The sequence below is a fragment of the Octopus sinensis genome, linkage group LG5, assembly GCF_006345805.1.
Source record: "Octopus sinensis linkage group LG5, ASM634580v1, whole genome shotgun sequence".
NCBI classification, from domain to species: Eukaryota; Metazoa; Mollusca; class Cephalopoda; order Octopoda; family Octopodidae; genus Octopus; species Octopus sinensis.
The window spans coordinates 42,750,164-42,775,000 of record NC_043001.1 but is presented as its reverse complement, the minus strand read 5'-3'; the positions used below and the strand labels follow the sequence as shown (position 1 = coordinate 42,775,000).

Below are 24,837 nucleotides of genomic sequence, written 5' to 3'. Positions count from 1 at the left end.
AATTCTTCACTCTACTCATTACCAATCCTAACCTTACTAACAGCCTCTCTGTAAAGGGCCTGTACAGCCCTTATTAACCATTCATCAATCTCCAGTTTCCGCATTGCCCACCAGATAAGGAATCGGGGAACATTGTCAAAGGTTTTCTCCAAGTCCACAAAAGCTAAGTATAGGGGTTTATCTTTGGCTAGGTATTTCTCCTGCAGTTGTCGAACCAGGAATATGGCATCAGTGGTGCTTAGACACACACATATATATACAGAGAGAGAGAGCAATAAGAAAATGGAGGGGATCAATAGTGGTATTCATCAACTTTTAGACATTATATTATGTCAATTTATTTATTTACTATGAGGACAATTATAACAATATACATACATGTATAACATATTATGCTTTACATATATAATATGAAAATATCAGTAATTATTAAAATATATAGCATAGAGCAATAGAAATTGGGATAACATCTTACAGCTGTTTCAGCCAAGAGGCAATAATAACTCATTCTACTTTTATCCCTCCAGTGGACTAAAGTAATTAGTAGATGAAATTAAGGTACTTGGGTGTTTCTCGAGGCTTTATCTATTTTTTCCGTGTTAATTGTTAACAAGGGAAAAATATACTCCTCTATATATAGATATATATGATTTGATTTGATTTGATCTAGTTTCAGCTCATAAGCTGTTGACATGATGGAGCACAGCCATTTGGTGTTGCTACATAATTTTACTTCACTAATTCATTTTAGAAATTGACATTTGATGTATGAGGGAGTTTGATGCTGCTGCGCTCATCTGCCCTTCCTGCTGTGAAGTTGGTTCATCTGGGACACTTGACAGTAAGAGGTCCAGTTTCATTTTGAAAACACCTACATCCATCTCATGCAGATCTCTCAGGTCCTTCAGGAGGATATTGAAGAGCTGTGGTCCCCTAAAGCCCAGGCTGTTGCAGTATCTTGTACTATATCTTGATGGCAAATTTAGAATCCTTGGCAATATGCAGTGGTGCCCTGTTCTAGTAATCATGTAACTCTCGATGCCAAAGTTTGGGACAAGTCCCTACAATATCTTGCAGATGTAGATTATGGCATATCTTTCTCATCTATGCTCTAATGAATGGAGTCTTAATCTCTTGAATCTCTCCCAGTTGCTTATATGCTGCATAGAGGCTATCATCTTCGTGTAGCTTTGTTGGGTTGCCTCAAGTTCTGCAATTAATTTGATATTGGTTCGTGACCATAGCTAGGAGCAATAGTCAAAGTGGCTTAGGACAAGTGTCCTCCAGAGGACAATCACGGTTTCCTGATCTCTTGTTCTAAAAGTTTTAAGAATCCATTTGGTCAGCCACCTGCATTTCATTGCCAACTTAGCAACAAGCACATGGAAGGATGCGCCATTAATCATGCCCAGGTCTCGCACTGACTGTGTCTCTGGGATTGCAATCTCTCCAGGTCCAGTGTGTTTAATTGGTATTGCATTTAGTTTTGCATGCTGATAGCACAAGGCTTGAAACTTTTCAGCATTAAACTGCATGTTATTCTTTTCAGCCTACTTGTATATTTCATCCAATACACACTGAAAGTGCATAGTGTGGAACACCACTCATTATTTGCGTGTCATTGGAGGCATCCCCATTTGCTACTACCTGACTTCTATCCCTCAGAAAATCATGCAGCCATTCTCCCAATTTCCCGACTATGCTGAGATCATACAGTTTGTGACATAACATTCCATGATTGACTTTCTTGAAGGCCTTTGCAAAGTCGATATATATCGCTTCCACATTTGAGTGGTTGAGCAGCTGTTTTAACACCCAGTCATATTGTTTGTAAGAGCTGATTCAAACAGTTTCTTCTTGGTCAGAAACCATGTTGGGTGTCAATCAGCAATGATAGCAACAGACAACAAAATATGATAGGATATATTTTGATAAATAAATGCTTTTCATTTGCAAATTGCTTGAACTATTAATTAAAGGTTAGGAAACAAAAAAACTTTTGACTTAACCTGGTATGTGGTCATGAGAAAAGACCTAATGTAAAAAGAACATTTGAAGTGTCTGCTATAAAGCGTATTATCAAGTGCCAAAATAATTATACTAATTATGCAGCAATCAACATTACATTTTATCTCTTTGAGGTAGATTAATTAAATATTAATGATATATTGGAGTTGATTCAACTAACTATACCCTCCAAGTAAATACCTGGGCTGTGTCTCTTCAGTAGAAATCAATTTACATTTACACACACATGCCAAAAAGTGATGTTAAGCTATCAAGCTTGTTTCACAAAGGCCCTCGAATAAGATATGTCCCAAATACCCATTATCTTCATCATCATCATCATTGTTTAACATCCGCTTTCCATGCTGGCATGGGTTGGACAAATTGACTGAGGACTGGAAATCCAGAAGGCTGCACCAGGCTCCAATCCAATCTGGCAAAGTTTCTACAGCTGGATGCCCTTTCTAATGCCAGCCACTCCTAGAGTGTAGTGGGTTCATTTTACATGCCACCGACACGAGGGTCAGTCAGGCGATACTGGCATCGACCATGCTTGAATGGTGCTTTTTACGTGCCACCAGCATGGGAGCCAGTCAGGTGGTACTGGCAATGACCATGTTCAAATAGTGCTTTTTTATGTGCCACCAGCACAGGACCAGTCAACAAGCACTGGCATTGACCACGCTCAAATGGTGCTTTTTACATGCCACCGGTACAGATGCCAATCAGTCAGTACCGACTTTGCCCAAGCTATTCTTATTCTAGCAGCTACACTCACATAGCATCCACCCCCGCTGACATTCTTCTTTTGTAAGAAAATGGAATTGTGTAGTTTGTGGCAATATTTTACATCTAAGAGAGTATTTCATTTCTTAGGTTAAACCTAAAGTCAGTTTCACCTTTCACTCCTTTGATATCAATAAAATAAAGTACCAGTAATATACTATCATTGGCACAATTAAATCTTTATGTTTCTCTACATGATTGCCTCTCTGACTTTTGAAACATTATTATGAAGCATTTCACTAGCATGTTAGTAAACAAAATAACTAAGTGGTGAAAAACTGATAACCTTGTGGCATACAGGATATTTGAAATTGTGAGAATTATGTAATATTATTCAAAATATTGCTTAGGTACGTAGTCTTGAGCCTCCAACTCAGCCACAAATAAAAGAATATACATAACAGTATAAATATTATTTAAAGGTTGTTTGAAAAGAGGTAGTGACTATGTAAATTAGTTTGAGGGAAGTAGTAGTTGATGATGTTGGAGTCCACATGCAAATCTACACTATGAGAAAATATAATATATTTCTGTAAAGCAAGGGCAGCCAATAATTGATTATTTTAACAAGCTGCAGTACTGATCTCAAATACAGATTTATTTAATCCATTGCAGAACAGAATCACATATAACAAATATGATGTGAGTAGATCATAGTGGTTTTCTTTTGGTAGAAATGGGAGTATAAAAAAAAGAGACACAATTTATTTGAAATGAAATAACAAAAGGAGACGTAAACTTTGACAAAATATCTTTTAATATTTATTTATAAAAAAAAAAAAGTAAACATTATAAAATGTTTAAAATAAACATTTTAAGTAGCCCTCACCATTTCTTTTTACTGTTTTGTTCTTACTGTCTTGTTTTTGTGACCACTTTAACCCTGCAAAAAATCCCAAATTTGATTTAATTTGCTTTGCAGGAAGGACTGTTTTAACAATGTCATGTTTTGTCCTTACCTTTGAAACACGGAGTAGAAAAAACAGGGGAGAACTGATGAAGGGAATGTTGTTTGTGTTGTTTCTCTATTTGTTTCTTTTGTTGTTAAAAAAAAAGTTCGTTTTCCATGCTTTGTTTTTTATGTTCTCATTTCTCAGTTTGTTCATGTTTTTTTGATGTCCTGTACTCATATATGCATGTATATATACATATATATGTAGGCATGTACATGTATGTGTGTATATATGCATATATATATATATTATTTATATCATTATATGATCGAACGCCAGGCATCCATTTCCAAGTATATATACATATAGATATATACATACAAATATATATATACATATATATATGTGTGTATATATTTATATATACATAGGCGCAGGAGGGCAAATCGGGGAACTGCGCCGGACAGTGAACCAGCGGCAGGGCCAGTTCTGCCAATACAGTAATGCAGTTGAAGGAGATGGTAGTCTACCTGTGCAGTTGCGGAAGCGGTCCGCAGGGAGTCGCTGGTGCTTGGTTGGCACTCGGATGTTGCGGAAGAAGCAACCGTTGGTGGAAAACATAGGACGTTGGTCGCGAGATTTAGCAGATGTTGGTCGCACGGACCTGGCGGAGCGTTTCATCGACCCGAGCGGTCGTCACTCGAGGAGGCAGCAGGATCGGAGGATGGTCCCAGTTCGGCTGCGAAAATCGAGGAGGTATCAGCGACAGAGAGCAGTGAAAAGTCGGAACGGTCCCTGGTCGTCGGCGATAGTTGCGAGGAACGAAGACGGCACAGCAAGGTGCTACGTGGGATATAGAGCACTGAGGGAGGTGGCCACTGTGAAGGATTGGCCGGACCCTGCTTGTGTGAAGGAGTTAAGGAACTTCCTTGGACGGTGCGCCTATTGTAGGCGGCTCGTGGGAAGCCTCGTGGCCTTGGCGGAGCCGTTACCCAAGCCGCAGAGGGAAGATGCCAACTTGTGGCCGGTGGTGAAGTGGTGGCCGTGGGAAACGAGACCTCCGGAAGAGAAACTACCCAAGGAGACCTCCAGTTCCTGGAGCATCAGCTGGAGCTCGCCCTCGGAGGTACGGGTTTAGTGTGCTTCTGTCGGGTCGAGAAAGCTTAGGGAGGGGGTAGTGATATGGGGGTCAGTTCAGTTCAGAAAATAAGAGTGCTGCGACCTACTCTCGTGATCTGGTGTCAGGGAGACAGGTAAATCTTTTGTTCTGTCAGTTTCTGGGGAGGTTTATGTATTCGGAGGAGACCTTTTGCCCTCTGCCAGTCAAGGAAAGTTTAAGAGACCACCCTTTAAAATGCAATGCACTGGGAGTTTGTCAGTCAGTCGACAGTCGGGAACAGAGCGAGTTGGTAACAGGGAGTTCTGCTGGAGATAGTGAATGTGAGAGATGACAGGCGAGAGGATGACAGCGTAGAGGAAGACAGGCAGACAGGATTAAGGAACTGAAGGGGAGGTTACGGCGTAGAAGGCATTGGCTATTGTCGCAGAGTTGCAGACGCGAAAACGTTCGGTAATGATTATGTTTGCTTTTTGTTGTTATGTTTTGATGTGTTGAAAAGAACTGAGTTGTGTTAAAGAAAAGAATTGTTGAACTAAAAAAAGAGAATTGATGTGAAAAAAAGAGAAAGAAGGAAAGAGGAAAAAGAAAGAACTGTGTTAAAGAGAAAAAGAAATGAAATTGTAAAGACATTGTGAAAAGAGTTGTTGAAAAGAGAGAAAGACTTTAATGTGATTTGAACATTGAACTGTATCTGCATGCTTTGATTTGTTTTCTTGTTAATTCTGTTGCATGTTACTTTCTTTAATGTATCTGCTATGTATCACATTGTATTTGATGTCGTAATTGTTATAAACTGTTGTTAAATGTAAGCCAATTGCCTTCTGCCGTCTCTTCCTGCTGTTGTTGTTGTTGTTGTTGTTGTTCTCTCCGGTTGCCGGTTCGTGTTCGCTGCCGCCTTCCCCCACCGAATTCTCTCTTTCTGTGGCGAATTCCCCGTTCGATGAAGCCAGTCAATCGTCGTCGCTCGACTTGGTAGGGTCCCGGGTTTCCGAAGAGTTTGAGCGACGGCGGTTTGTAACAATATATATATATATAGCTATAGGCAAAGGAGTGGCTGTGTGGTAAGTAGCTTGGTTGCCAACCATATGGTTCCGAGTTCAGTCCCACTGCATGGCACCTTGGGCCAACCAAAGCCTGTGAGTGGATTTGGTGGACTGAAACTGAGAGAAGCCTGATGTATATGTATATACATATATATATTGTGTGACAGTGTTTGTCCTCCCACTATCATTTGAAAACCAATGATGGTGTGGTTATGTCCCTGTAACTTAGCGATTAGGCAAAAGAGACCAATAGAATAAGTACCAGCTTACAAAGAATAAGTGCTGGCATCGATTTGTTCTACTAAAGGCGGTGCTCCAGCATGGCCACAGTCAAACGACTGAAACAAATAAAAGAATACATACATACATGGAAGTACAGCATTCACTCAAATAATAATATAGATTTTATATATATATATATATACATACATATGCATATATAGGTACAGGACGTCACCAACAGTAAACAACATGAAATACAAAAACAAATGGAAAGCAGGACAAGTAAAATAAAGAATGACCCTGCATCAGTTGTCGGTTGTCTATCTACTCCTCATTTTGAGCATTGGAATGCCACGTATCCATTTCTAAGTAAGTTTATCTGAATCTTTTTGATGCGACTCTACTCTATAGTGTTTTCTCCCCTATCATTTTCTCTCTCATCCTTTCTCTAATTCCCTTTTTCTCTCCCCTTCACAGTCTTCTATCTGTCTGTCTCTCTCTCTCTCTTGTTGCTCACACATGACTATCGTCCATCTTTCTTTTCCTCACGTGATCATCTTCTTTTCTTTCAGGACTGGATGTATTATATCTCCTATCTTTCCTTTTGTCACAGAAAATATTTCTTCAGCTTTTGCTATTTTACCATTGTTCTGGTCTAATGACCCTCCATGTTTGTTTTCATTTGGTTTCTTTGTATGTTTCCATTGTTCTGTTTTTGTTCCCAACTTTCACTCTCCATAAATCCCAAATATTATCTTGGTACTTATGAGAGTGATTGTCTTTGAAGACTCATATGGTCATTCAATGCTCAAAATGAGTAGACAGCTGACAACTGATGAAGGATTGTTCATTACGTTACTTGACCTGTTTTCCGTTTGTTTCTCACGTTTGCGTATTGAACTCATTTGTTGTCGTATTTCATTGTTTACTGTTGGTGATGTTCTGCACTCATGTATGCATATGTATATGTATGAATATGTGTGTATATATATATATATATATATATCATCATCATCATCGTTTAACGTCCGTTCTCCATGCTAGCATGGGTTGGACGGTTCGAGCGGGGATCTGGGAAGCCAGAAGGCTGCACCAGGCTCCAGTCTTATCTGGCAATGTTTCTACAGCTGGATGCCCTTCCTAACGCCAACCACTCCGTGAGTGTAGTGGGTGCTTTTTACGTGCCACCCGCACAGGTGCCAGGCGAGGCTGGCAACAGCCACGGTCGGATTGGTGCAATTTACGTGCCACTGGCACAGAAGCCAGTCGAGACGGCGCTGGCATCGGCTACGATTCGGATAGTGCTTTTTATATATATATATATATATATAATATAATATAAATAATATATATACATAAATATATATATATTTAAAATCAAAGCTGGACATCTTCCTGTCGAGAGTCCCAGATGAACCTACCTCACGGCAAGAGGTGCAAATGAGAATAGCTATATCAAACTCCATTCTTCACCAAGTGCCACACATTAGAGGAGGTTCTTCATAATAACAGTGTAGCACAAAACGGCGGTGCATCAGCATGGCTGCAGCTCTGAGCTGCAACACGGGAGAAAAAAAAAAAATATATATATATATGTATGTATTAAAATAATATATATATAAAAACCGATAAACGTCGCCCGTTTCAAGCCTAGCTAGGCTCATGGGCCCGGTTTCTGTGGCATATGTGTTTCCCCCAGCAGGACAGGATGCCAGTCCATTGCAGCATTACTCAAGAAACAGGAAGAGAGATTGAGAGAAAGTTGTGGTGAAAGAGCGCAACAGGTGTCACCACCACCACCACCCCTTGCTGGACATAAGAAGCATCGGATGTGGTGTGCAGGAGAGATGTTTGCACTAGTATGGTCATGTACTATGGATGGATGAGGAGAGATGTGTAAAGAAGTGCCACTCCCAAACTGTTGAAGGAATCCGGGGGAGAGGTAGACCCAGGAAGACATGGGATGAGGTGGTCAAGCAGGACCTTCATACGTTGGGCCTCACAGAGGCAATGACGAAAAACCGAGACCTCTGGAGATATGCTGGGACTTCAAAGACCCGACGGGTAATGTGAGTTCATGGCTGTTTCCTGCATCAGTTTCACATAGCCCCAGCCCATCCAAAGTACCTTGGATTGCAGAACGACCTGCTGTGCTTACCTTGGATCGTAGGGTGACCTGCTGTGCTTACCTTGGATCATAGGGCGACCTGCTAGCACTGAAAATGGGCATTAAACGATGATGATTATATATATATTATATATACATCCACACACACACATATATATATATAAACACACTTATATACATTCCATACATTATATATATATATATATATATATATTATATATATACATACCTACATTATATATATATTTTTTTTAAGACTCCGCCGGTTACGACGACGAGGGTCCCATGATACGATACGGAACAGCTGCTCGTGAAATAGTAAATGGCTGAGCATTCCACAGACACGTGTACCCTATAGTTCTCGGGGAAAATCAGCGTGACACAGAGAGTGACAAGTGACCTTTGAAATACAAGTACAACTCATTTTTGCCAGCTGAGTGGACTAGCAACGGAATAATTGTCTGCTCAGGGACATCGCCGGGATCGAACTCACAACTTATCATGAGCCGAATGCCCTATCCACTAAGCCACGCTCCTCACATATATATATATACTACCAAACAAACATGATTTTTATTGAACTCCTAATAGTCTTTATTGAATATTTTCTTAAATACTTTCTTGTAAACTGTTTTTAACATTTTCTTATTATTATCAAAGAATGTATATACTTTTTGCGGAGAAATGGGTAGTTAAGGTAATCGAGGTAGTCAGAGTAAGTGACAGAGTACTTAAAATTAGATTAGTGCTTCACCATAGGTCAGCTACCATCATCTCGGCATATGCCCCTCAACCAGGGCTACCGGAAGGACAGAAAGACCAATTCTACGACACCCTATTGCGGGCTACCTCGTTGACAAATGACAGTGACCTTCTCTTTGTGGCAGGTGATTTCAATGGACATGTTGGATGGCATGTCAGGGGCTTCCATGGCGTTCATGGAGGCTACGGTTTTGGCTCTCGAAATGAGGAGGGAACCAGGCTGCTGGAGTTCTGCGATGCAAATGACCTTATGGTTTGCAATACCAACTTCAGGAAACCTACCTCTCACCTAGTCACCTACCATTCTGGCAGACACACTAGCCAGATTGACTACATCCTCGCCAGAAAGAGGGAAAGAGGGCTACTTATAAATGCCAAAACCTTTCCAGGTGAAGAATGTACTCCTCATCATAGATTAGTAGTTAGCAACTTCAGGATCAGAGCTAAATGGTTGCCCAGAAGAAGATTAGCTTGGAGGAGAAGGGTCTGGAAGCTTAAAGATCCTGCAAATGGACAGAGATTTAGAGACATACTACTCGAAGCCTTTGACGAAATAGAAGGGGATATAGCTTCACTAAATGTGGAAGACAACTGGAGATTTCTACGGGACAATCTGCTGAGGTCAGTGGCTGGAGCAAAGTCCCATCTCGACACAGAGTAACGTGGTGGTGGAACAATGTGGTTGACAGGGCTATTAGACAAAAGAAACAGGCTTGGAGGGACTGGAAGAATGGTGACAGCAGGGAATTGTATCAGACAGCCAGAAGGGAAGCTAGGAGACAGGTTTATTTAGCCAGAGAGGAAGCGGATAAGAAAAAATTTGCCAATGTTCTGCGCCGTGAGGATGAAAGACTTGAGGTATTTCATGTTGCAAGACAGTGTGTGAGAGAGAATCGTGATGTGGTAGGAGAGAAATGTGTCTGCATGGATGATGGTTCACTTGCGATAAATGAGGATGCAAGAGAGAGGTTTGGAGATGCCACTATGAAAGGTTGCTGAATAAAGAAAATGAATGGGATAAAGAGAGTCTGCCGAATGTCAACCCAACAGAGTGACCAGCCATCTGAGTTGACAATTCTTTGGTGGTTATGGCAATTAGAAGCATGAAGACAGGGAAAGCCCCAGGCCCATCAGGAATTACTGCAGAGATGCTCAAAATATCTGGCAGTGTCGGCTATAACCTAGTCACCCGTATAGTTAACCAGGTGATACACAAAGGAGTCATACCCAATGACTGGTGTAGCAGCATACTAGTCAACTGCTACAAAGGTAAAGGAGACGCCCTAGATACAAATAATTACAGAGGTATCAAGCTGTTGGATCAGGTAATGAAGGGTACAGAGAGGGTCATAGCCCAACTGATTAGGGAGAGAGTCAACTTGGACGAGATGCAGTTTGGTTTCATGCCAGGGAAAAGCACCACTGATGCCATATTTCTGGTGAGACAGCTGCAGCAGAAATACCTAGCCAAAGAAAAGCCCCTGTACCTGGCTTTCGTTGACATGGAGAAAGCCTTTGACAGGGTCCCCCGATCCCTTATCTGGTGGTCAATGAGGAAACTAGGGATAGATGAATGGCTGGTGAGGGCTGTGCAAGCCATGTACAGGGATGCCGTAAGTAAGGTTAGGGTTGGCAACATGTACACAGAAGAATTCAAAGTAGAGGTTGGGGTCCACCAGGGTTCAGTACTCAGCACCCTCCTATTTATCATAGTCCTCCAGGCAATTACGGAGGAATTCAAGACAGGTTGCCCCTGGGAGCTCCTCTATGCTGACGACCTTGCTCTAATTGCTGAGTCACTATCAGAACTGGAGGAGAAGTTCCAGGTGTGGAAGGAAGGTTTAGAATCGAGGGGCCTTAGAGTCAACCTAGCTAAAACCAAAGTACTAATAAGTAGGAAGGTAGACAATCCACAAATGTCTTCAGGAAGATGGCCCTGCTCGATCTGTAGAAAAGGTGTAGGTAGAAACTCTATAAGATGTACCCAGTGTAAGCTATGGACACATAAGAGGTGCAGCAATGTCAAAGGAAGGCTAACTGGAAGATAGTTTTTGTATGTGGCAGATGCTCAGGAGCAATAAACTCTGAAAATCTGCAGAAAACAACTTCCGTCACTTTCCAGGGGGAAAAACTAGAAGTAGTTAATAGCTTCCGTTATCTAGGTGACCAAGTCAGTAGTGGGGGTGGGTGCGTTGAAAGTCTAACTGCTAGAGTAAGAATAGCCTGGGCAAAGTTTAGGGAGCTCTTACCTCTGCTGGTGACTAAAGGCCTCTTGCTCAGAGTAAAAGGCAGACTGTATGATGCATGTGTACGAACAGCCATGCTACATGGCAGTGAAACATGGGCCGTGACTGCTGAGGACATGCGTAAGCTCGCGAGGAATGAAGCCAGTATGCTCCGATGGATGTGTAATGTCAGTGTGCATACTTGACAGAGCGTTAGTACCCTGAGAGAAATGTTGGACCTAAGAAGCATCAGTTGTGGTGTGCAAGAGAGACGATTGCGCTGGTATGGTCATGTGGCGAGAATGGATGAAGATAGGTGTGTGAAAAAGTGCCAATCCCTAGCAGTTGAGGGAACCCGTGGAAGAGGTAGACCCAGGAAAACCTGGGACGAGGTGGTGAAGCACGACCTTCGAACTTTAGGCCTCACTGAGGAAATGACCAGCGACCGAGACCTTTGGAAATATGCTGTGTGTGAGAAGACCAGGCAGGACAAGTGAGCCCAGCCCACTTATGCATGCCTTTCCTCCCTTGGACACACAAAGACCTGTTGAGGCAAGTGAAGTCGATATCGAACCTCATCCGACGACAGGCACCCTGTTGGGGCAAGTGAAATCAAAACTGAAATCGGAATTGAAATTGAACCAATTCTATGACTGGCACCCGGCAGATGCCAGGACCCCTGGACTGGTGGTACGTAAAAAGCACTATCCGAATCATGGCCGATGCCAGCACCACCTCGACCGGCTTCTGTGCCGGTGGCACGTAAAAAGCACCATCCGAATCGTGGCCGATGCCAGTGCCGCCTTGACTGGCTTCCGTGCCGGTGGAACGTAAAATGCACCAATCTGACCGTGGCTGTTGCCAGCCTCGCCTGGCACCTGTGCAGGTGGCACGCAAAAAACACCCACTACACTAACGGAGTGGTTGGCGTTAGGAAGGGCATCCAGCTGTAGAAACATTGCCAGATAAGACTGGAGCCTGGTGCAGCCTTCTGGCTTCCCAGATCCCCGGTCGAACCGTCCAACCCATGCTAGCATGGAGAACGGACGTTAAACGATGATGATGTATATATGTATTTTAATACATTTGTGACAACCAGTACTTACCACAACAAAGCTTATACAAAGCTTTACATTTTACTTTTGACAATCTTTTTCTAAAAAAGTGAAACCGGTCAAGTAAATAAACATCTTTAAAATTGCATTTTCAAACTTTTTTCATATACATACATACATACATATATATATATCAATATCTATAAAGCTGAAATGCGAAAAGTTTATTTGTCTCATTTGGGGATTGGAACTAGATGGGGTCGGATTGGCTCCAAAATTTACAGGGACATGTAAAAGAGGCGAGGATGTGAGTGGACTAGGTTAGAAACCACCATCTCAAAAGCTGTAGTTACTAGGACAACAAAACCTACACTTCGACAAGTGTTTGTCATTTCTCCCTTTCGCATATCACCCTGTCTTCCTCCGTCTCTCTCTTTCCTTCCTTCCCTCCACATTCTCTCTATAACGATGTTTGACAGCTTTGCCATCTCTCTGTTACTCTTTCTCCCACCATCTCTCTCACTGTACATCTGTCTGTATCTATAGAGAGAAAGTGTAGACAGCCGCAAAAGTTTAAATATTCCCGTCACAGGTGTTTTAGAATGAATTATTATCGTCCACCATCACCGTAAAAAATTTCTCATTTTTACCTATTTTTGTCTTTTATTTTTGATTGTTTACAATTTTCATTTTTTCAGAAATTTACAGGTGCATGTAGCCCATGTTTAGAGCTTTCATTTGCACGGTCAATCGTTGAAAAATTCCCAAAATAAGTACTAAATTTAACAAAGACATGCTTTTTTTGTTATTTTTAATCGCTTAAATAGTGGGACATACAAAAGGCAAGTGTGCTTTCCGTTGTCATTGCCTGATATTTATGATTGATCTTTCAAAATACTTTCTTTCTCAGCTTACTCAAGATCTTTTGTTTTTTATAAATGGAAGAGAAATAGATAGAGAAAGATAGACAGTAAGAGAAAGTGAGAGCAAGTCCGAAAGAAAGGAAGAGTAAGAGAGTGGGAAAGTGAGAGAGAAACAAAGAGAGAGAATGTGGCGATAAGAAACAGAAAAGAAGCAACAGTCCTATTAAACATTTTGTTCCTGATAAGAAACAATCACTGTATTATTGATATATATATATATATATATATATTATATATATATATATATATATACACACATACATATATATTTTATTTTTATTTTGTTTTATCTAGTTTCAGCTCATGAGCTGTGGCCATGCTGGGGCACCACCATTTGGTGTTGCTACATAATTTTACTTCACAAATGCTTTTTAACAACTGCCATTTGGTGCATGAGAGAGTTCGATGCAGCTGCCCTCATCTGCACCTCCTGCCGTGAAGTTGGTTCATCTGGGACACCTGACAGGAAGAGATCCAGTTTTATTTTAAAGACATCTGCATCCACTCCATGCAGGTCTCTCAGGTTCTTCGGGAGGATATTGAAGAGCTGTGGGGCTCTGAAGCCCAGGCTATCACAGTATCTTGTCCTACATCTTGATGGCAAATTTGGAGTCCTTGGCACTATGCAGTGGCACCCAGTTCTAGCATTTGTGTAACTTTCGATGCCAAAGTTTAGGACAAGTCCTTCTAGGATCTTACAGATGTATATTATGGCATATCTTTCTCGCCTACGCTCTAAGGAATAGAGTCTTAATCTCTTGAGTCTTTCCCAGTAGCTTATATGCTGCACAGAGGCTATCTTCTTGGTGTAGCTTCGTTGGATCACCTCAAGTTCTGCGATTAACTTGACACTGGATGGTGACCATAGCTGAGAGCAATAGTCAAAGTGGCTTAGGATAAGTGTCCTCCAGAGGACCATCATGGTTTCCTGGTCTCTTGTTCTAAAGGTTCTAAGAATCCATCCGGTCAGCCGCCTACATTTCATTGCCAATCTAGCAAGATGCACATGAAAGGTACTGTCAATTCAGATAGCCGGTCCCTCTGTTGGTCAACATTCAGCAGACTTTCTGGCGTGCTAATGTTTCTCTACCAGCTCACACTGTCTTGCAACACAAAATACCTCTAGTGTTTGGTCCTCGCGGTGCAGAACATTGGCAAATTTTTTCTTATCTGCTTCCCCTCAGGCTAAATAAACCTGTCTTAAGCCAGAGGGGAAGCAGATAAGAAAAAATTATAAAGTATTAAAATGATCAGGTAGGGTAGATCACCATAGAAAAGGAATAAAATAGCTTAATCACTAAAAACCACGATGAAGTATATATACCTTAGTAACATCAATAGAGAAAACTTATAGAAAATGTATAATAATTCAAGTATTTAAACTAAAAAATTGTTTATTTACTTATTTAGCTTGTATCTATAAATATTTACTTATTTAGCTTGTATTTATAATACCTGGTATTAACTAAAGGAATATTAATATTTACAATATTGCCATAATTATAAACTATGGCAATATTGTTTAAAATATTTAACTATAGTACCCCATGATAAAATTCCCCCCCGTATTATCATTATTACTTTACTAAAGTCTTGCCCTTTTGTCAGCTAACATCTTGATTTAAGATTTCCTTTACCAAATCTCATTATATTGCTTCAAATTAATCTTGATAGTTTTATGACTATACCCACTATGATTTCTGTCAACTTTCTCAGCCCCTTTCCTAACAGTCACTGCTCATTGTTCTTTGGCCTTAGATTTTGACTTACAAAGATTTGATAAACAAGACTATAAATTAAATCTGACCCCAAAAAACAGTGAAAAGCTAGATCTCTAACAAGTTGTTCTTCCTAAATACCTTAGTAGCTTCTAAGCTGAAGTGAAGACAGCATGTTCTTTGTCTATCTCCTTACCTTCTTGGAGGTTTTAGGTAAAATTATACTAATGTGTCCATCTGTTTTAATTTAATTTAATTCTACGTATTTCTGCAGCTGAGGATTGCTCTGCATTTAGATTGATGTAATGGTTGCATTGTTCAATTAAATGAAGTTGCTTGAAACAATCGTACTGCATAATCTCTAGATATCCTGTTGCTTATTTTGATATATACGCACATATATACACACACACATATCCATACATACATAGATATATATACATACACAAACACACACACATACATACATACATATATATATATACACACACGCGCACACACATATATATACATACACATTTCATGAACAAAACAGCAGAAAAAAGAATGACTGAAACAGATTTAAATATTAGAAAGGATGGGCATGAGAGAAATATTTAAAATGTAAACATTCTTTGTATGGTCTTGATGTGCAGAAATAAAATAATTTGATCTCTTGATGGACTGTTTGATGGTTTGTTGAATTCTCCTGTGACAAGATATACTCAGTTTTTTTCCCTGATTCATTAGCCTAGGATATTCACCTCCTATAGAATGCAAGCATATATTAGGGATATTACTGTTGTGCATAACTTAATTTGCATAATTTTGCTTTTGGTTGCTCATCATTAGTTAAGCACAACGTACCACAATTAGGAAGGAGTGAAATAATTTAAATATTAGAACACTTGGCTGTGAAAGAAATATTTAAAATGTAAATACATTCTAAGCATTTGATGCGGAGAAACTGTGAAGTGTTCCATCACTTGATGACTGCTCTTTACAGAATTCTTATATTCTAAATATTTCTCTCAAAGCCAGACTTTCTAACATGTAAATTTATTTTGCTCCTTCTGATTTGCACTGTGTTGTGTGTAAAATACATATATTGTCTACTGACAAGCTAACAAATGTACAAATATACAACTTAAGCAATTCCAACAGTAGATAGCTTAATTTTTGACAAATATATGACTGCATTATATAACAAAGGGATATTCTATGCAATTGATTAGTGATGGAAACTTGGTATGTCTTCTCTGAAGAATGTATTTAAATTCTAAATATTCCTTTCACACTCAAGCCTTCTAATATATGTTTGTTTTGGAATATATTTATAAACAATAAACTGATTACTATTGTTTATATAAAAATATCTTAACTATGAATTATAAAATAGATGTGTGTGTATTTGTATTTATCTTTTGTGTATAACTATATATACATGTATACACACACGTACACACATAAATGCATGAAGATAAATGGTAGTAAAATTTGTGTTTAGTTCATAATTTCTTGAAAATGAATATCACAGACACATCATTACAAAATTGTTTTGCAATTCGGCATTATTTCATCATGATCCTCATTATTAACATGTACATTTTTCCATGCTTGCATGGGTTATATACCAAAAGTGCTGCATTGTAAACCTGAGAAATTTTCTGGAAGAATGCTCTTGTTCAAAACGCCTCTGTCTGGTTATGTCATTAAAGAAGATTCCTGTATTTCAATAGGATCATTTTCACTGTCAACATTATCCTGCATTTGAGAATTAGTTAACTCGTAGCTTTCAAAGTGACTGTTTAACTGTAACTGCTCTGAAGTGAGGTCCAGAGATACATTTTCTGACATATTTTTAATGCTTTCAGAGGAATCAAAAGCTGCTGGCGAGCTCCTACTGTCCTGATCCTGAAGCAACCGTTCTGATTCTACTATACCATCATTGTCAGCAGTAGCATATTGCTGAATTCGATGTGCCTGCATTTGCTGTTGCAATACTTCTTTTTGCTCTTTCTTTTCATCCTTATAACATACAATGTATTCAAACATTTGGTATAATGTTAGGAAGACCAAGAATATATTAGTTGCAGCCAAAATCTATAAAAGAACAGAATGAAAATTGAATAAGAAGACAACAATACTGATGTTATATATTTCATACAGCTGTTCTCATCACAACACTCAGCACCCTCAATCAAGATAGACTTTGTATGATTAAATCAAGGTATCACACCTTACATTTCATATCTCTGACAACATCTAAATACAAGGACTTGTGACTTCCTACACATAGGCCATGGTCTCCAAAGGACAATGGATGATACTAGCTCATCTATTACTCTAAAGCAGCACCCAATAAATTGTACTTTGTTACATCACTGTTTGTGTGGTGAATAGTATAGTCCCATGAATTTGTTTTAGTGTTGGATGTATTTTACACAAAAGGTTTTTAAACCTATGTTCATATGTGGTGAACTCCTCTTGTATTTAAGCCAGCTTGCAATATACTGGCCAATATTTGGACATCTGCTTTAAGCCCATCCTTCAAAATCAATGTCTTTCATGGTCTTGTTAAGCCAGTTCTCTAGTATAGCTTAGAAACAAGGCCAGTTTATATAAGACTGCTGAACTAAAGTTTATAAATTTAGGGAAGAGTTAGTAAACATTAGGTTCTCCAACCTATAGGATCTCACTGAACATCTAACCCATACCAGCATGGAAAATGGAAGTAAAATGATGACGACGATGACAACAAAAATGATAATGACTATTATTTTCTGTAATGACTATTATTTATAAGATAAATAAGTGGGCAAATATTCTTTGCATCTTGATCTGATATATTTTTATCTTTGAAGTTAAACATTCTATGAACTGAATTACTTCATCCCAACCTTTATACTACAAATGTTTTATTAGTATTCTATAGTATATTTTCTGTATATATTAACTACTTGTATATAATTTGTTCCACAAGTTCATATACAGCTTATTCTCTATTTGATTCAGTCTTTATTGTCAAACTTCAGAGACACACATTATATCACATTATTCTTCATTAGAAGATTCCAGAAACATTTTCCACCAATTCTCATTGCATGAAATAAGTATATGGTCACTTTCAGTTTCACTGTGTAGTATTAATTTGTTCCTTCTGAAATCACACTGTAAATATTTGTATTCCCATTGATTTCATTGCTTACTGTTGATGTATGTTATTACATTTAATGCCTGTTTTGTTTTCAAGACTGAGAATGACCACTTTTATTGAGAGTCTTAGAATGCCTTAATCTTGCTCATGTTTAGAATTTTTTGCTAAATTCCCTCCTTCAATGCTTAGAAATTATTTTGAAAGTCTTTGATTAAATCTTTAATGATATATTGGACTATTACACAGACAATTATCTACACATATTCAGTAATGAAGAATGAGAACAGAAACTATGAAAGTTCTAACTGAATTTTAAATTAATTACTGAAAATATTGAAACTAATCACTTGTATCTTTGATACAAGTCTAGCTTTTTTATAGATCACTAGACTATACATCAGGCAAGCATAATTAAGTCTTTTTTACATGAGAAATGCAAAACAGTGTTGATGTATCAATATATGAATAAATATCATCAAGCCAGAAATTAATGATAAAAAGTTATATTCTTACCTTAAGAACTCTTTCTGAAATTGGAATGATATCTTTGCCGTGTTTTGGAAGAGTTTGGCAAAGTGCAGGTTTCTTATTCTGTATTACTGAATTTGATATGGCTGATAAAACCTCTCTAAAATAAATAAATGTACATATGAACACACTGTCTTATTTAGGTTGGAAAGCTTTGTGTTATCCCTTAAGTAAACAAGGATTGTTGACTGATATGCATGTAAAGCAACATGATTGTGTGTGTGTATATATATATATATATATATATATATATATATAAAGTTAATAAACAGAAAGTCATATACCATATTTATTTACATGACTTAGGGGTGAGGGTATTCAGCTCATGATTGTGAGGTTGTGAGTTTGATTCTCAGCATCACATTGTGTCCTTGAGCAAGACACTTTATTTCACATTGCTCCAGTCCACTCAGTTGTCAAAAACGAGTTGTAGTAGTAATACAAAGGGCCAGCCTTATCTCTGAGTACTACGTTAAGGGTATGTGTGTATGTAGAGTACTCAGCCACTTGCACATTAATTTTACAAGCAGGCAATTGAGTAATACACTATCATATATATAATACACATCCATTAATTATGGCAATGAAATTCAAGATTGCCATGGTGACATTGAGGAATTTTTTTTCTAAGGTTTTTGTTTGTGGAAGCAGAGAAAGTCTAGCACAAAGTGCCAAGTGGATGAAATTTGTCTGCCGAAAGTTAAGTGGGAGTGAATGATTCTATCATCTGCATAGGAGTGTATATGGTCAGAAGAATGTGGTATGTAGCAGAATTCTAAGATGAGTATTGGTAGAATGCAAACTGGCGAGACACAACAACATCTGTTGTGATGGATTGGTGAGATAGCAAACTTTTCATAGGTAGATAACTTAGCAAGGAGGTTCTCATGTAAAGCAGGATCAAAAGCTTCACTAATCTTAATGGTAATAACACTGTTTTCACATGAATTCTCAAGAGAAACAGTTGCCTGATGATATTGAACACTAAGAGACACATGAAGTAATCTACTGAAATTTTGATAATCTGGAAAACAAGTAGTTGCTCTTCATTAATCCTAATTTACTCCTGGCCATGCTAATTCATTCCTGGACCATAATTTTTCAGCATGTCAACTTGAAATTGTTTAAGAAGAACATTAACCACATCAAAGAGCATATGACAGTTACAGGCATAGCCCCTTTCTACAGATTAAACCAACAAAAGAAAAAGAATTAAAATTATTTGCTATGTCTAATCAGAAATAACAATTATAGTTAGTTTTCAACAGTATGATAAAAGCATTTGAATGATGTAAAAATGTGATACTAATTAACAGAATGTAAATGTTACAAAGCTAGGTTGGTTTTAAGCTGCAAAGTAAATTGGTTAAGTTACTCAGAGCAAAATCCAATCCCTGATACTCTTATATGAACTTATAAGAAAACAAAAATATTTCAAATAACTGTTTTTAAATTAGGTACAAGACCAACAATTTTGAGAGTAGGGCTTAGTTGATTATATTGTCCCCACTTGACTGGTGCTTTAAATTACTAACTCCCAAAAAAGAGGAAAATCAAAGTTGACCTCAGGAGGAGTTGAACTTAGAATGTACACAACTGGAACAAATACCACAAGGTATTTTTCAAATGTTTTCATTAAATTAAAATAAACCGTATTCTGACATATGCAAACAAATCTCTACAAAAACTTACTTTCGACGATCTTGAAATTCCTCTGGCATCATTGGAGAACCATACAACTTGAGCTTCCAGTAGTTAATTATGCCAAATCGTTTGTCAGATGTATCTGCAGGTAGCAAATAAATGAAAAAGAAAACTCAGTCATGTTTTAAAAATGTACTAATGCTAAACTTAGTGAAAGAAGTTACTTGGATTTTAATGACAACCAAATACTGGTTTCAAACATTAGCACAAGGGTGCCCATTTTGGGGGAAGGGGGTATGTTAATTACACCAACCCCAGTACTTGTCTGGTACTTATTTCATTGACCCTAAGAGGATGAAAGGTAAAGATGATCTTAGCAGAATTTGAAATCAGAAAGTAAAGAGAGATGAAATGGCGCTAAGCATTTTGCCCAGCGCAGTAACAATTCTGCCAATTCCAAATATTAGGAATTGTGATGTCTAAATTCATGTGATGGTAAATTTCAGAGAGTACAAAATCAACCTCATACACAGATAATTAGACTTGTTGATTTTTCTTAATCTATTAATAAGTTACTTATTTTTATGCTATGGTCTATCATCATTCATTTTCTTTGTTTCAGCTAGAACTAATTACATCTAGTATTTGCTAATCCTCTTAATAATGTCATTAAATTATTGCATAAAACTAGATTAGTATAGTTTTTGTTGTTGTTATTTTTAGTCAGGAAGTAAGACAGAGCCTATGATCTATTACAGGGCCTCTGAGACAGGTGAGAGGGAAAGAGGGTGGTATTCTCAACTCCCAAGCTTGGCTCAAATGTTTGCAAAAAAGTGGACTCTGCTTAAGGTCCTTAACATGCCAAGTGATAGTGTTAAATTGAGCAATGGGTTAAGTTTCCCACACAAGTAGGCCATAGCAGGATTTTAACTCAGAAGGCAAAATGGCAGAACAATTACAACAATGCATCAAGTGCAATGTTCAGAACATCCATTATGTCAGTATATTTTGTCTCAGGTTGTAATCTACTGAGTTGAGATGCTTGAGAGTGAACAATTAGAGCAAACAAACTGAAATCGCAATCAAAATCTGAGAGAACATATCCTTAGTGACTTCATACTTTATCCCACTACTACAATATGTAATATACATACATGAAAGAGCACACGTTTAGCTATGTAGTGGTGTACAGCTGTTAGTTAAATGCTATCAAGGGTATGTGAATCAATGCTAAGATATCATTAATTTTCTTATTATCCAGTGTAACTTTTTAAAATAAAAAATAACAAAATGAATAATATAGGCGACTGCAGGGCCAGAAGAAGCATTAAATAGCTGAGGGATTAAAATTAATCAAAGGACATATTAAGTATGTCTACCTGCTGGAAATAACAGTCAAAACTCTTATTTAAATCGACAAAATACACTGATGATCACTACAGAAACTTCAGTAACAACCCTCCACCCGGGTTCCAAAACTGCAACTCCAATCACCATACAAACACCAGTTGCCAATGTCACCTACCTTTAGTCCAATGAAATTTTACAAACACCAGTTGCTGACCATTACTGGGATATCCCAGAAACAGCAGTAATACTTTAAAAATTGCTGAATTATTTTTAATAACATATACGACTTGCGATGTCTCAGCTTGGTGTTTGTTTTCCTTTTCAACAAATTGATTGATATATATATATATATGTGTGTGTGTGTGTGTGTGTAAAGACAACATACTTGCACACAGTTTCCATGACAAGCCATTGTTTGTCTCAGGGCCATATTAGAAGACATTTGTCCATAGATCTGGGCAGTGAGACTGTACCTGAAACCATGTAGTTGCGAAGTCAGCTTCTTAACCACACAGTCATGCTACTATTTCAAAGCTGAGACATCAAACTTTCATGCAATTTGCTACAAAACGAAACAGAGATATAGGAAATTTTCTACAGTTAAATATTCAACAAAATTTATTAAAGTATAAATAAAAAAATGTTTTCTTACTGATATCTTTTATAAGAAGCTTCCAAGTTCCAATTGGAGATTCACCCCAGCATCTAACAGTACTAAACCACCAGCCTTTTAAACCTCTGTCAGACCTATTTTGAAAAGCAAATAAACATTTTAATATACAAATTTTTATGATACTGTTTTCATATTTAATCATATTCACAGTAATCATCAACATCATAATTTCCAATTTAGTATGATTTGAACAGATCTTTTCTATAGTGTGTCTAGTTTGTCAACAGAGAGCCTCTGCTTGCTATAAATAGTAACCAAATATCCTTCATATTACACCTTCCATCTTATAAAAGGTAAGACATATTGAGAATTGTATTCCTAAATAAAATTTCCTTGAGTAAAAGATGGAATGGTCACAGTTGGAATGTCTTTAAATATTGGTCTGCTCAGTCAGAGCTGGCTTTGTGCTAAATAACAAAAATAATTTTTGTCATCTTGTTCTGAAATCTGACCTAGTCATTTCTTTCCATGTCTTCAGACTACCATTGCCACAAATCTCTTCCTCTTTCTCACTTAGCATGTATATCACATGTTCATACCACCACAACCATCCATCTTGCATACATGAAGTGATACCTTTAATGCTCAGTAACTATCCCATGCTCTAACTTTCATGAAGGTAAACAAATTTCTTTTACATTCATTTCACAATACAAGCACAGGTGAAATGAATTTACCAATTTGGATATTAACATACCATTGAAATAGTTATATTTACAATTGGAAGAAGTGCTGACCACCTGAACATCAAAAATCAGATTGAGAAAAGCATAGCAACACCCAGAAAATGGCTTTCATAAAGCTTGAACTCACAGCATTTGGTTTAGCTTATATAGCTAGTTACTTGTATTGTGTCTTACTTGCTAGATTCTGCACTAAACTCTGATAAAATCCTTTCTCTTCCAAACAACTGAATTCTTCACTTATCCACATTTTCTTTACAAATGTTGACCTACACATATTTAAACTGAACATCACTAATACTGATCTCAGTTCCTCTTTCCTTTGACCAACTTATTTTTTAAAAATATGAATCTTTTAAATGTAGAATGAAGAAGACATTTTCAATTGAAAACTAATAATATAAAAACTGAACTGATAATTACTTGTCACTTGCTCTAGGTGGAGCAATCATTGAATGAGTACCACTTGGACACAGTAGTTGGATATCTAACTGACCACGAAAATGGTGAGTTATATTAACTGTGACTAATACATGTTCAAGAACATTCAGCACATACCCTTGTAGGTCTTTCTTAGTTACTGAAAAATATAATTTTCAAATAAGTAAATATAATTCATATGATTTTTTTCAAACTTCTGAAATTATCAGCTACACTTGTAATGTCCAGAAAACCCAAACTATCATTGTAAAAATTTATTAAAAGAGAATGCAGCTGTGAAAGCAACAGAATTTAAAATTAAGCTGAGGAGCATATAAAAAAAGTAATGTTATTTAATCTAAACTTCCTGCCGCCCATCTCATTTATTTAAACTCTCATTAGAGTTATTTTTAAAATTTTGGAATGGAAAGAATTACAATTACTGAGAAACATTTCCTTTCTGATTTTGTGACCTTGTTTCTAATGAAATACATTGCCAATGTTTTTGATTAGGTTTGAAAATAATCAAGAATATGGATTTAGTTAAACACTGTTTTTCATCAAGCTGGGGTATAGAATATAACAAACATTCTTCATTAAGATCATGACAGAAGATTTTAATAAAAACATGAACTTTAAAACAGGGAGTTTTGTATTATAAAACCAGAGGTTGTCTAGGAATGATTGGTATCAAATGGGTTGGGTATAAGCTTTTGGGTATAAAATCACCTTTAAATCTTTTCATTGTTATTAGAACGTTTGGATAGAATAAAAAGATTTGATACATAAAAGGGTTTTAGGGTCATTTTCCCTGCTAAAGTTAGGGTTAATCATGTAGGCTTTATGACAGTTTACTCATCATGATTCCATGATTTTTGAGGTAGTGTTTTAGGTTGAATGTCCTTCCTGTCACCAACCCTTTTACTTGCTTCTTACAATACGCTGATTGTACCTACTCTAAATTATTTCCTTGTTCATAATTTGAGATAATTACCAAAAACAAAACCGATAATCAATATATTAATGCTTTAGTAGTTAAACTAGCCACATCTGGCCCAAATATCCTATCTGTTTTATGTTCAAATCTGACCTCTTACAACTATCCTACAATGTCATTTACAGAATTTAATAAAGAAAAAGCACAATTTACATTAGAAAAGTCTTCTTTGTCTAAAATTCAATACTAAATAAATTTTAATATCAACTTGCCCCTCAGTATAATCCATGTAATATGTAAAGAAGTTTCTTCAACTTCAATTAGATGCTAAAGTTTAATTTCTGCATTAGTTCACTTTTGAAAATAATATTAAAATGAAATACGTTAATACTATAAGTCAATCAAATCTTTAATCTTTAAAAATTAAACTGTTTCAGGAGATCTCAGTGACATTATTGGATCACAAATGATCTTTAACAAAAAAGTATTCTATGAACGAAAGACAAACAAATTTAATGAATTTATAAAAAAGTTATTTATAACAGAAAAAGCTTCATACCACAAATATCCATAATTCAAGTTTC

The 24,837-nt window shown here is 37.4% G+C and overlaps 1 protein-coding gene and 1 long non-coding RNA gene across 2 annotated transcripts in view; one reads left to right on the top strand and one right to left on the bottom strand.

The window, feature by feature from the left end:
• Positions 1-1,301: 1,301 nt before the first annotated feature.
• On the top strand, positions 1,302-24,085 carry LOC118763646. The gene is made up of 3 exons (XR_004999410.1): positions 1,302-1,314; positions 12,940-12,949; positions 23,961-24,085. It is a non-coding gene; the product is annotated as an uncharacterized LOC118763646 (long non-coding RNA).
• Positions 16,482-24,837, bottom strand: part of LOC115211682 (proprotein convertase subtilisin/kexin type 7) — a 63,641-nt gene continuing 55,285 nt past the window's right edge. The window contains exons 13-17 of the mRNA XM_029780326.2: positions 23,320-23,476; positions 22,193-22,287; positions 20,239-20,332; positions 18,532-18,646; positions 16,482-16,964 (exon numbers count right to left, since the gene is read on the bottom strand). Of these exons, the coding sequence (XP_029636186.1) occupies positions 16,566-16,964; positions 18,532-18,646; positions 20,239-20,332; positions 22,193-22,287; positions 23,320-23,476 (860 nt within the window). The 3' untranslated portion in view covers positions 16,482-16,565. The remainder of the gene's footprint in view (positions 16,965-18,531; positions 18,647-20,238; positions 20,333-22,192; positions 22,288-23,319; positions 23,477-24,837) is intronic.